At 37.3% G+C, this 14,524-nt stretch overlaps 1 protein-coding gene across 1 annotated transcript; it reads right to left on the bottom strand.

The window, feature by feature from the left end:
• Positions 1 to 3,940: 3,940 nt before the first annotated feature.
• On the bottom strand, positions 3,941 to 12,470 carry fscn2a (fascin actin-bundling protein 2a, retinal). Its single transcript, XM_015035147.1, has 5 exons — positions 11,288 to 12,470; positions 7,932 to 8,088; positions 7,554 to 7,675; positions 7,277 to 7,444; positions 3,941 to 5,891 (listed from the first exon to the last, which is right to left on the bottom strand). Exons 1-5 carry the CDS (start codon positions 12,108 to 12,110, stop codon positions 5,686 to 5,688), a joined length of 1,476 nt encoding a protein of 491 aa, XP_014890633.1. The 5' UTR covers positions 12,111 to 12,470; the 3' UTR covers positions 3,941 to 5,685.
• Positions 12,471 to 14,524: the final 2,054 nt, after the last annotated feature.

Below are 14,524 nucleotides of genomic sequence, written 5' to 3'. Positions count from 1 at the left end.
GTCTTGAGGTTCAATCAGATGCAGTTTTGGAATCATACATCCTGGTCATCCTTCCAAACAAGCCATACTTACCAAATATTGTTTTCTGTTTTACTTTTTGACAAAAAATAGAAACCAGACATTGGCTGGTTTCTATTTTTCGAAATGGTTGATTAATTCAATTAAACTCCAAACATGATATTCATATTTCTTTCATGAGACTAATACAAACACCAGCTTGATGTGAAAGCAATGATAAAAATTGTTGGCCTCTCATTTAATTCAAGAGTAACTTAGTAGAAAGAGACTTTAATGATTGATTCAATGACTGTGAGGTCAAAAGAGAAGCACAAGTCATCAACTTTCCACCATCTTGCTTGACTTTTGCTGTGAGAAGTTTGCAATAGTACGTTAGGCTTGGTTTTCATAAAACATTGATTTGTCCATCATGACAAAACATTCCTCCGTTGGCACAAAGGACTCTGTTTAAGTATTTTTATAGTTCATTTAGATACGATGTTTCTTGAGATGTGCTGTGACATTATTTCTGAAAAAAGATGATTTCCTCCCAACAACTCATAAAAAAGTTACATACATTCATAGACATAAGTCTTTTGAAATAGCAGATCTGATCACCTTCAATCAAATAACATACAATTGAAATCTCTCATCCTCTCCTGACTCCACACACAAATAGGGGCATTTAATTATTTATTTTTTTTTGGGGGGGGTCAAATAACATAAATGCAACCTTGGTTTTAAATCAGTGATAAAATGAGGCTGTTTTTTTTCAGCCAAAGAAAGCACCATATTCAGGGTAGTGTCTGTCAACCCTCTGGAGATTTGCATTGTTTACTTTTCACAATTAATCTTAAAGGTTCACTAACCTTTAATTAAAATCTATTGTCAACACGTTTTAATTAGAAGAAAAAACACAGAGCAATACTTTTAACTTCCACGAAAGGTGAATTCCTTTTCTCTCTTGTGTTGGGAATGTCTGATTGTAATTTACCAGCAATACCTTTCAATTTTCATCTTATTGTTATCATTTCTAAGAAATTTTCTCCTTCCCTTCAGTCTTAATCATGCATCAGCACATACACAACAACATGCTCAGAGCAAGTAAAGAAATCTTTCTGTTTGTTTTCCGCAGATCACAGGTTTTGCTGAAGAAGCTTTGTAAAGAGACGCCAATACAACGCTTAACAGAAAGAATCAACTTTGTAATCAAGTGATTTTCAGTCATTTCGGATTAATTTAATGTTGAGCAATCCATATATATATATTCAGAGTAAGGAAGATGGTGAAAAAATGGACGAGCCGTGTGATTCACCAAGAGACTCATGGAAAGGAAAGAAAAGCAGACAACAAAAATTACCTGTTATTTGTTCCTGTTAACAGAAGTACATTTTTCTCCATCTGCTGAGCTTTTGCTACACTGAAAATCAATATGCCTGCCTATTTTCCTTCACCGGCTCTGTCTCAGATTGTCTGGCTACGTGAGAAGAGATTCTGTTTGCCACTCTAAATTCCCAGCTTTCTATCTTGCCTATTTACTTGCTTTCTTATTCATTGAATCCCAGTGATGCTAAACTTTAACTGTCTCGAGCTAAAACACTGGTTGTAACTTGGATGTTTCTCCTGTTTTTTTTTTTTTTGTTTTGTTTTGTTTTTTTCAGGGTCTATTGAAAGTGAGGGTATGCTCTAAATCCCTTTACTATTCACTTAAGATTTATTCTTTTGGTCTGTTTAGCTAATCTGTATGCATCTTCTGATCATTTTGGAACTGACTGACCGAAGGAGGGAAGAAAGGTAATCATTATCTGTAATTTGTGTTGGTTTGTTGCATAGCACACAAATAACAAACACAAATGTTTGTGTTTGCAATGTAACAAAACTGAGGTAACTTAGGAGTCATTAACTTGTTTTAGTCTTTCACAAGGCCCTGAATCCAGAATGCAACTTTTGTCTTTTGTTTCAATATATTAATTTGAGAAAATAACACTTTTAATGTTATGTTACTTGTCCATACCAGCACTGCCTTTAGACTGACCCTGTCAGAATGAAAGTACAGCACACTGAGCCGTAAAACAATGGCTCTGACATTTGTGGAGTCTCTCACTCTATGCTTCGGTTTACAAAGCCTAATTGAAACGGATCCTTTAGCACAATGTCGGTGTGCATGAGGACCTTTCTTGTGAATTCATAGAATTAATTTTCCTGCAAACGCTCTTCTGTCACTTGGTTTTGTAAAACCCAGAGTTAAGTTTAAAGGTAGCAAATTGTTGAGTGCAAAGTGAATAATAAGTAAGGTGAGGGAACAGGAAATATAACGGCTTAGATTCTCAAAAAAAGAAGGAATTAAATATATGTGATAACAGAATACAAAAGCATCAATGAACAAATGGCAGAGTTGTGGGACCGATGATGTAGCTTTTGTTTGTAATAAAGAAAGCTGAATCTCTGCGATAACAGACTGGTACATTTCCAGTTTATGAGTCTGGTATCAAAGCAACCTCAGACTCTGCTTATGAGATCCTGCATTTCCTCATTAAACATACATAATTATATTCTGTAAATGGCAGCTAAGTCACAAAGTGACTTAAAATGTAAAATATTATAGTTGTTGGGAATTCTCTCGCAGTATACAGATTTAATATTTTGGTATAGTTTCCTTGTGGAAACCATGGTGATCACTGAAGCAGGACATGAAAGTTTCACAGTTCCTACACTGCAACGCACTAAACAAAGAGAGGCGCACATTTCCACCCAGTGCAATTAACAGAAACCCCCCCTCCATAAAACTCTATAAACTCTGAATAACAGTCATGATTAATACATTCATTATAGAAAACTAAATACATCCCTATTCCTATTGGTGAAGCTTTTTGCAGCCATAACCTGATATAGTTATTTGTGTATGAATTTATCAATCTTTTACAACAATGTGGATCTGGTTTTGTTCACTTCTTTACAATGCTGCTTTACGTCATTGAAAGTTACATAACAAGTATTTATACACAGTTGTCTGTTAATGTTGCACCACGCCATTTCAACTGGGTGGAGGTCTGTCCTTTGTCTAAGGTCAACTTGCTTTTTTGTGCAACAATTCTGCTTCATTTGATGCTGCTCTTAGTAATATTGTTGTTGACAATCGTTTCACCAAAGGTTTGGTTGTCTGACAAATGGTCTCATATTTAACTGAGTGCATAACAAGCCCAAAACACCACCTCTTCACTGCTCTGCTTGAGAATTGGTATGAGGTGCTGGATTTTTATGCTGTTTGGTTTGTGTAATGTGGCAAAGAAAATATTCATCTGTATTTCTTGCAGTTTGAAAAGATGGAGCTTTGTAAACTTAAACTAAGCTGCTATATATATTTTTTTATATATATATAAAATTTGTCCTCACTAAGCCATGCATTTTTAATCTGACTCTACTTTCAAATTGTCATGAACTTTAAGATTTAACATGCAAATTGAGGGCTGCAGAGTCAGCAATGAAGCTCTTGGGCTTTCCAGTTTCTCAGAGCGATCTGACATTAGGGCAAATTTGTTGGAGCACTCTGTGGAAGATTGACAAATGTCTGATCTGTTTTCCATTTATATCAATCTTTCCCCACTGTGAATTGATTTACTTTAAATTGCTTGGGGATGACTTTACAGTGCCATGCAAAAGTAAGTCTTCTTCAACTCTTTTAGATTTCTGCAGGTAAATACCATAAAGGTTTATTAAATTTTATTTAGACTTTTTTTGGAACAAACCAACCACAAAATATTTAATAAAAGTAAAGCAGGGTTTTTCAAAGAGTTCTGGCAAATCCACCATTTGAAATCATCTTATTTTTGCAGCATGAAAGGAGATTAATGTCTTGTCAGTAAGTGAATCTTACCAAGCTGGTGATCTAACCAATAACCTTGTTGATCAGCCTTTTCTCTGATAAAGTTTAACAAGTCTCACATTTATTTTCTAAGTTTTATTGTCAACAAGATTTTGAAAAGCATATCATTAAACAAAGACAGTGAACAGCAAGTACCCATGGACATATTAAATGCTTTCTAATATAAGACAAGAAGTTTTCTGTGGAGCTAATACAAGTCGTATGATTAACCAACCAGAGCTTGCTACCATAAACTGTTTATTAATCGCAAATTACACACATAAAACACTGTGAACTCATTACTATTCAGGAGAAAACTGTCAAACATTTTTTTGCACGGCTTCAGGTTGAATTCTAGTTTGCAACCCTTGCAATGTGTTTAGCACTCAGTATAATGAGCTCAGTTCATTCTAAGTTTGAACACAAGGCCTTTTCTGACATGGGTCAACAGGAAGCTATTTATCATGTTTTCAAAGGGAGTGTTTGTTTGAAGAGCTGCTGAGAAGATAAGAATGATTGATATTATTTGGATGTTCTTGGCTTGGACACCCCTAAGCTCCATCCACATGGTTTTCAAGCATCTTTAAAGACACACATAGCAAAGTTTTGAAGCTCATTGTGGTGCCGGGAAAACTGAGAGATATAGGCTTTCAAACTGTCATCTAAAATGTTGTCAAATTTTAAAATTTCATTTTCTTTTGTGATGCTCTTTCCTGAGTGTTTTTGCAGTATTTTCTAAAAATAAAACATCTGCCATCACAGACCATTATTTGTAACTACACTACATAAGATGAGTGTATTGTGGATTAAGGCCGAACACCAGAGAAGCACTTTCTGAGCGCTCAACAGGACAAAAACAAAAACAAAACAAAAAAATGCTTTTAGACACATTTGTTCCTGATGTGTCTATGTGATATTTCCTGTTGTTTCCTCAAACATGCAATATGTTATTTTTGAAACATATCAATGTGTAGATTCATTACACTTAGCTCTGTCGGGGTCCTCTGAGTAATTTCTTTCATCTGTGTTTCATCCACTTTTTACTAGTCTTTTATGTAAGCTATAAATGGTCCATCAAGACAAATCACAGCACCACTGATGCGTCCCTTTGCTGCTTCTTAGAACAAATAAAACCAGATGAATATACCACCTTAAAGTCTAGCTCTTTTCATAAATAAAAAAAAATTACATCAGTTTTGGTTAATGCTAATCAGAATTGTTCCCTCTCTGCTTTGGATTTGGTCTTTACTTTCTGATACCCTTTGAAATAACCATTGTTTTTAGATAGTGGAAGCTAGCAATAATAGAAATAGTGATTTTTGCTTTTTTTTTTTTTTTTACAGTTTTTGTCTGCATTCTGAACAGCTTGATGAGAAATTTCGTTAAATTTTCAACCTCACGGGTTGAACAGAAACCCTTTTTATGCCTGTAAAATCATTCAACAACAACAAAAAAATGCTCGTACTTCTATCTGCATATGAAATAAATGTGGACAGAAATAAAAATTGGGAAAATTTACTCATCTAAACCTTGGTTATCAAATTACACATTTCAACAAAGCATGTTTCATTTGATGTTGGCATTTGTAGTCCTTTCAGGATCAAAACATTTAAAATTCTCAAGAAAGAAAGACCCACAGAGCTTTTCTAATATATTCACCTCTTTCCAATTACAAAAAAAAACAACAACAAAAAAACATCAAAACATGGGATTGTACCTAGTATAAAAATAGGCAAATTATGATGTCAGTCCACGTCATTTGACTTCGTAAAAGTGGGTCTTGCACCTGAAACACAGGTCCTTTGTGTGGACCTGTTGTGAATAGATCAGTATTCCCAAAGAGAAGATGCATCAACAGATGCACCGTCACACATGAGCGTGCCTCCCTGGTCCCCTCGAAGGTACTTGCCATTGGAGCCCTTGATGGCAACTCGTCCGTGTTCTGGAAACTCGAGAAAAAAGTCCTCTGCCTTTTCTCCATCTGAACAGACGAGGCCACTGCTTGAGACATACCAGAACTTTCCATTCACGCCTGTGTGAAGAATGACAAATAAATCTGTCACATTATATCATTTACTGTCTTGGCATCTCAACTATAACATAGAGCAGAGGTCCTAAAATCCGGGTCTTGAGGTCTGGTGTCCTGCAACTTCTAGATGTTTCCTTGGTACAACACACCTGAATCAAAGGGCTGAATCACCTCCTCAGTACAGTCATGTTTTCCAAAGTCCTACCAATGACCTCATTATCTGATTTATTTGAAACACAGAAGCAGTAATTCCCAGACAAAAGAGGCAAGAGGTACCCTTACAAAAAAATACATCTTGCTTTTATAGGGCTCAACAGGAACTGTACAGAAAGGGCACCTGTAAAAATTCCCCCATAGACCTGGTCATCAGTAACTCTGAACACTATATAGATGCAAAAGGCCTGGCAATGTTCTTGTGGTACGGAGAATTGACATTGGAGCACGATGTCTCCAATGGCATGCTCTTGTTCACGATGACTCGCATCATCAAAAAGATGAAAGATTAAGATATCTTTGCTCTCACTCATTCACAGCTTTTAGAATTACAGAAATGAAAAGGGGTTCAAAATTTTTACAATTAGAAGTAGAAGAAGAAAGAGGACAAGAAGAATGACGTCTAAGTCTGTAAGGCAACTATGTTAAATGTTTGGGGGGGCTACAGTCAAGAATATTAAAATTGATGAGTTATTTGGAAGGATTGTCAGAATGTTTTTTGATTGACTAAAGAACGTAATTTTGTTCGCAAAGTGTGGTGCTGGACAAAGTCTAGGACTTTCAGATTGATCTCCATTTGAATACAGCAAATGGGCATAAACATATGCATTCAAACATTGTGGGAGAAAATTTATTGTTTGATATTGTTTTATTCCTACAGAATCTGGGCAACTTAGTACATCAACAATTCCTCAACAAAAGGTATCCTAGACTTAAATGTGACAGAATTTCACAGACAATTGAAACTGGGTCAAGCAGCAGGAAAAATACCCTAAGCACAGCAACAAAATCTGCAGCAGATGGATTGAAAATGCAAGGGGATTAATGACCCAATCAAAATCCAGACCTCAGCCCAAATGAAAGGCTGTGGTGGGACTTTCAAAATGTTGAGAGGAAAAAAATACAAGCAAACCCCTACAAAATAAAGAAAAATAAAGAACAGTGGAAACAAATACTTTAATAATGTAAGCTTCTGATTAGATCATAAGAAATATCATAATCAAATGTTAGTTATTCCATGCCATACACTGATATATTGATTGTTTTGCTGGCAAAAATAATCACTAGATACACAGTGACATTTTTTATTATTTAATTTTGAGACTGTTGTTACTTTTTACCAATGCTGTAAGAGTTTATTAAGAAGAAAACTAGTGTGATATGAAAACACTGACTTTTAATGTGATAGGCGCCATTGTCGAATAGCAACGAGAAGATGTCGTAGACCGATCGATTGGCATCAAGGGTGTTGGAGTTTTTGTGGTGACACACATAGCCGTTCTCTCCGTGAAGGATCAGCATCGGGCGGTTGATGAGTTTCATCAGAAGTAATTCATCATCACCTGTAATGAGTGAAATATTTTGTTCATCTGGCGCGTCTTCGCTGCTTGTGGCAGGTGTTTCAGATAAACACAATGTGGAAATTCAAATAAGTAGCCTAAAAGCACTTACCCACTGTGTCGCTGACCGCTGAGAGCTGCCCATTTTTCTTTGTACACACGTACTTTCCATTACTCGCCTTGAGTGCTACCCTGTGTCCTCGCCACTCAATGTCAAACATTGTGTTGACCTCTCTGGAAGGATAAAAAGGAAAGATGAATATTTTGGTGGAACTGTACAAGTGAGATTGACCAATAAAAACAGCTAAATTAAAGGTTAAATTAAATTGCATGATAGATAACCTAAGGAAAAAGTCGAGTACACCAAGAACTTTGTACAAACTGAGTTAGTATGTAGTTGAACTGCGGGGGGTCACTGGTGCAGCACCATTCCCAAGTAGTTAAAAACTTATTAGAAAGCTTCCTTTTCAGTGGTTTAATATCTACTTACACCTCCGTGGCAGTGGACTGGATCTCTCCATGGGTCACCAGAGTCCAGTAGGACCCTCCATTGGTCCTGAACATTGGCTTTTTGCTCTCCTTATCTATCTCCATCTGGAAAGTCTCCATGTCAGTTTCCACATCCTGATTGGCTGAAATACTCACTCCTGGCAACAAAGAAGAAGACACCCATGATAATTTAGCTTTCTTTCTAGGATATGATTTTTAACTACGCCATTATCCTGAATGTCTTTTGTATCTCATCTGAAATTCCAGTAAAGGTAAGTACAGACAGAAACCACATTCAAAATGTGAAGATTGTTTAATTACTTCAGCTTATAAAGATGTATTATTATGCTGACTCAGGGCTCACAGTTTCTGTCTTCTTAAACATTTAAGTCGTGGCAGCACAAACTAAATTATGATAACCCAAATTTTAGAATTTCTTTTAATTGGGCTTGCAAGACCTTGCAAACTGCCACATGTACCCCATATATATCTTCTGTGCCCTAATAAAATTTCAAATCAAATTTCAATAAAATGTTTGAACTTTTAAACAAGAAAGTGCATAAAGTATTGCAAGTATACTAGTTCAAGTGCTTGGAAGGGAAATATGAGTGACAGAATTGTGGCACAGCAGCCAAATGCTTTTGCAAATTAGATTTTCTCGGGAGCCCAATTTTATTTAAAGATATTTTGAGAAGCAATCCAATAATATAAAAACTGCTGCATTCAAAGTTCCTAATGTGGAGATTATGAAGTAGCCAAAAAAGGCTATTTGAACAGCATGTTAGTGGGATCCTTTTCATGAACAGTGACAGCAATTCAGGTCAGACATGATGTGAAGATATTTTGTTTTGTTATATTTGGATTTTGTTCCCTTATAGGACGTTTGTGAATAACTTTTAGTTAAACTGTCAAATAATTTACAGTGTGTATCGACATGGATAAACCACTTCTAGTTACATCCACTTGTCGAGTCCTTGCATCCTTCTTCTCCACTTTTTACCATCCATGTCTGTCTATCATCAACAACTGGTAGATCCAGGTTTGTCTAGTTTACATGGGAAGTATCCCTGAATTTCAGCAAAAACGTCAATCCCTTTTTTTAATTATATGTTGACTTTCCATATTGGTCTGCAATCTCAGTAAGCTCTAAATTTTTTTGTGGAGTTTAGTGACATCTAGTGGCTCAAATGACTAAAATTGAGCCACTAGGAGTTCAAATTGCTAAATTTGAGCTTCATCTTGAATATTTGGACATTAGAGGCTCATTCTAGCATGAGGTAACTAGCATAATTGTATACAGTGTAACATAGTGCTTAATATTATACAAAAGCATAAAGTGTTGCACACTATAAGTACGAAGCGCTCATGCCTGTGTGATGGAAGAGCTCATAAGTAATAATCTTGTTTGTGTTATAATAGGAAAGATAGATGATGTTAATTTTGGAAAGAGGCTTTTTTGTGGCCTTGTTTTGATCTTTGGATGTTTTTATCTTTTGCACACAACCATAGAAACATAATATCATAAGTGTCTGTTTTTAATTTTAACTTGAAGATTCATTAGGAACAAATTACTTGTAACCAATTGCACGCCACCTTTGTCATGTTTTCTGAAGTATGGCGCATCAGCAAATTTTATGTCATCAACTCATGATCTGTTTTGTGTGCGAAACCAATTATGCAAGAAAGATAAATCAAATTTACTGAGTGGAAAACTCAGTTACTCCCCAATTTTTTACACACACCAATGCTTCACTTGCAGTCGGCCTACTGTTGCCTACCTAATCTACATGTATAAACTCTGGCTGCTGGGGTGTGTCAGGTCTTGTGAATGCACAGATACATAGCCTGTAATTGAACTGTGTCTGCTGTAGTATAAATTAGGTGCCACAGAAATATCCTTCAACCTTTCTCTTAATCCCGTTAGAACACTAATCCCCTTCAGTCAGCCCTCCACCCCTTCCTGGTCTGTCGTATGCTGTAATTCCCTGAGTGGCAAAATGCAAATCTGCACTGTAGGGCCCACTAAGCAGCTTTCAGTGCCTAGTTCCTTACAAAACATGACACTACCACAAGGCCAAACACTTCAGTTCAAAACTGAGGTTTTTTGTTCTGTTTAATGAAGTTTGCAGAACTGTTTCCTTGTTAGTTTTTTGTTTCTCTTTTCTTTTTTTTTTCTTTTTTTTTTGCGAGCATTTTATTCATATGCATAATAATGCCTGCACAAAAAAGGTTAGTGTAGCCTATTCCATTTAGAGCACATGCATTGTTGGGCAACTTTACAAATCCAAACGTGAAGCTGTTTTTAATAACATTCATAGAGGCTGATGCTTTCACTGAATCCCAAAAGGCTCCAGTTAAAGAAAATACAGTTGTTGGTTTAAAAAAAAAAAAAAGAAAAACTTAAAATAATGAATAAATAAAATGATGCAGGCTTGAAACCCAAACAATTGACATGGCAAGTATATCTAGTGTGTCTGTCACCACTTTTTTCAAGAAATGTACATTCAGTGACTGCAGACAACATGTGAACTGAATTGAACTGATTGCAAAGAAGCAAATGACTACAAGACCTGGAACCCGTTGCTAGTAACTGACACCCCTGTTGCTTAGATCGGTCTTGGAGTCATTTGCACACCAGCTAATCTTCATGGGACACACAGTGAAAATGACAAAGCCCATTACCACAGTGACCTCCACAATATGGCTACCAACACTCTGGATCCAACATGTACAAAATGCCATGTTAGCTTTCTGCTAGCAAATGAACCTGCTTTGATGTTTTGATTGCTGCAACCACAAATATCAACTAACCCATCCATCCATCCATTTTCTTCCACTTATCCAGGGTCGGGTTGCGGGGGCAGCAGCTTCAGAAGAAGAACTAACCATAAAACTATACTGACTTGAACTTGTTTAATACATGGGTCAACGGACTCTTTAAAATCTAACGTTCAATTAACAGAAACACACTCAGAACAGTTGATGTAATTCCTCTTTTAGCTTTAACCTTTATTTAGAATTTAAGGACTTCAAAACAGAGTTAATGGATTTTTTTTTTAATTGCACAACAAGTGCTGGTATTAGACCGACAGTAGTATGCCATTTTGAAATAATCACCATGATGATGCTTATGATTACTATTAATTAAATTAACTGCTAACTTTTACTCCAATTTGTTTAAGTTGACCTATCCATTGTCAGGGTTAACTTTTCAATATTTTCCAGACTTGCCATCATTTGAACACTTGAAAAGATTAATATTAAGTAGAATTAGAATTGTGCTGCTATTATTACATTAAGCTTAGTTATGACTGGACAAAAGCAACTGCTGTCATCCAATCAAAAGAAGTTGATTACCTTGCTTGACTGAAACAAATCTTTTATTGGCAGCTTGGAAGACTACTTGTGGATGACTCTCCTCCAAATCAAAGAGCTCATCTTTTCCGGGTTTGGAGCATCGGCCAGAGCGCAAGGTTCCTGTGGGGCCCACTGGGGCCAGATATTTCCCATCGCAGTCCTTAAAGGCCAGCTTCCCAGACTTCAGCTCCAGCGTGAAGCTGGTTGTGTTGGAGTTCTCCTTCACTAGCTTGCCATCATTGCTGAGAAAGCGGCTGTCACAGGTCTTCAGACTGTACTTTCCATCCAGGTATACCAAGGTGACCAGTGAGTCCACTCCCCAGGGAATGTTGCTGTCTACTGAGATTTCTCCATCGGAAGCAGACAGGTGGGCATAACGCTTTCGTGCCACACTGAGGAGGCTCGCCTGTGGGTGTAAAGCCAGATGAACAGCCCATAGCTCTTGTTCCCCAATGGCTTGGGCAAAGCAGGACAGATAGTCCGCTGATCCTCCAAAGTAACGCTGATAAGGTTCCGATTGCAGTGCCCAACGACCATCAGACTGGGGCACTATAAGGAAACGACACTCAGGGTCTGGCTTCTCTGCCCCACATATGATCTTCCCAGCTTTATCAGAAGCAAGGTAGCGTCCTAAGTGGCTTCGGAGGAACACGACTTGCCCATCTTGCTCATCCTGTTCTAAAGTCCAGATTTGTTTCTTCTTCAGGCTGATGCCTGAGGCATTCACCTTGAAGCCGAAGGCCTCAGCGGTCAGGTAGCGGTTCTCGTAGTTAATCAGACCAAACTGCAGCTTGAGAGCCTTGTTAATCCCGTTAGTGGGCATGCTTGAACAGGCAACACGTTAAAACTGCAAGCACAGAGGTTTAAAACAAACAAGGGAACTGTCGACAAATGAAAGTAGTCATGAGACTAAAAATCAAAATGTTTGATTTCTTCCTTCTTCGGTTTCTCGGGGTGTGCAGTAACTCCACTTATCTCCTTTTGCCGACTTATTCAGAGTTTCTTTCTTCTCAAATCACTTTCTCTGTTTTCCCCTGAGAGCGTGCCCAGGTACTTGCTCTCAGTTCCTTAATGAGTTAGGATTAAAATCAGCAGGACACGGCACCTCAATCCAACAAGCTGCTGACGTCACATTCCAGTGCACCAACCAAAGACCTCCCGCCTCACTCCCCTTCGCTATGGAAACAGTACAGCTTCCTCTATCCCAACTTGTACATCTTTCTCCCTTTGTCACCTCTTTTGTTTTTCCTTCTACTCCTCCCCCTTCTTTTAGATGTCTGACACACTCATTGTTCAGCTGAGTCTCACGCATAGTGAGGTCATCATCCTAGCAGCCAGGCTATCCAGAGCAAGGATAATCCTCGCTTTGATCTGCTGGTGCACCACAGTCTTAATAGAGAATGTCTCCTAAATAAAGGTGCTTTTTCTTGGACCCCACATGCTTTTCATCTTTCAAAAGATCTTAACATATATTTATGTTTCTATGAGGGAAATGCTAATGGTACTGATGCAGAACACTTTTAGTTCTGCATCAGTATGCTTTGATCTGTGGCTAAGGGTTGTTTATGAGATAAAAACTGTATCCCTAATGTACCTCTTTCATATAGAACTGAAATTATTTGTACATGGATGACTGATTCAGAGGCATCTAAAAGCTATATTAATGTTCCTGTGCCAGGATTTTCCAGGTTACTTGTCCACATAGGAGTGTGACATTTGCTCCAACTTCTTGGGCATATTTAAATGAAGGGTGAAGTCTGTGATCTTAGCCAAAGATTTGAATAGAACAAATTTGAATGTGCATTGATTTGCATTTTCTTCACTTTCATCTTCTTTAGTTCTCACTCTTCTTCTCTCTAATCTGTCTAAACCTTTGCGTTTTATCCAGTTGGGTAATAAAGAAAGATGCAACTCTAATGTCCCACTATGACCTTTGTCACACCACACGCCATGATCAAGCCTCGTAAGAGCATTACTGTCTTCTTTTACAGCTTCCTAAAGATGGTGAAGCTAAAGCCCAGGAGAAGTGTATACTGTAAATACAAGTTAGATAAATGAGGCAGGATCCACCCTGCAAGAATTCTGGATTATCTAAATGCTTGTCTCAGACCCATTGCCGACACTTCAGTGACAGATTGTAGAAAATTATATTATTGTTCAATAATTTATGGAATCCGAATTTATACTGAAGGAGTCAGATAAAATTGAACAACATCTTCATTCTCAACATAGAAGCATAGCAATGTTTGACCTATGTTTTGTATTAAAATTCGCAAAGTCAAGGATCGCAAAGTGAAGGTTAGTTCACTTGTTCACATAGTTATTCTAGTCATTTGGGTAGTTTGCTGAAAGTCCTCCAGCTAATCTAGAGTAACAGAATAAGGTACACAGGCCACATTGCCTGCACACAATGTTTCAACTCGGCCCATCAATTTCCTGTACTGAGATTAGGACTTTCTGATGGCCATTCTAAAACATCGACTCTGCTACACTTGAGCTATTCGTAGATAATATGGGTCTACGCTCTGAGTTATTGTTCATTTGGAAGACACATTTTTGCATCAGCTTTAATAGTCTGGCTGATGTCTGAATGTTGCTTTAATAGTCTCACGTAAGCAGGGTTTCCTCAAGACGTCATCTTTGTTGAAGCTGTACCAGTCCCTCCTGTAACAAGATGTCTCCACTCTTGCATTTTACGGTTGGATGGGTGCTCCTAGGCTTTGCAAGCTTCCCCTTTTGCTCATGTAAAAGTGAAGATCAATACAACTAAACGCTTTTATATTAATGCCATAGGACATCTCTCATAAAATCAAGGTCTTTGTCTCTAAGTGCATTTGCAAGCTGCGTCCTGCCGTTTTATGTTGCTTTTGGAGTAATAGAGATATAACTTTCATCTCTTTACAGGCCTTGTTTTCCTGTGGATAAGAACGCTCTCTTAGTTTCAGCCAGAATCTTCACAAGGTCATTTGTTTTGTCAACGGTAGTTGATACGTTCATTTTTCACTCACAACAGGTTCGCTCTGGGATACAGATGTTCACGACTCTTGTTAAAGTTTACTAATTTTAAAGCAAGACAAGTGGTCTGATTATCCTGAAAAATTATTAAATAAACAGATAAAAACATTAAATAAAAACACAAAGCACAAAAATAAAAGAAATCAAATAAGCATTATAATGCAAAATAGCTTGCACAGTGGTGCAGTTGGTATATATATATATATATATATATATATATAC

This window comes from Poecilia latipinna, unplaced genomic scaffold (genome assembly GCF_001443285.1).
Source record: "Poecilia latipinna isolate Pla-1442-1.1 unplaced genomic scaffold, P_latipinna-1.0 Scaffold325, whole genome shotgun sequence".
Classification (NCBI taxonomy): Eukaryota; Metazoa; Chordata; class Actinopteri; order Cyprinodontiformes; family Poeciliidae; genus Poecilia; species Poecilia latipinna.
Note: the sequence above shows the minus strand (reverse complement) of the source record. Positions and strands in the feature narration are given on the sequence as shown.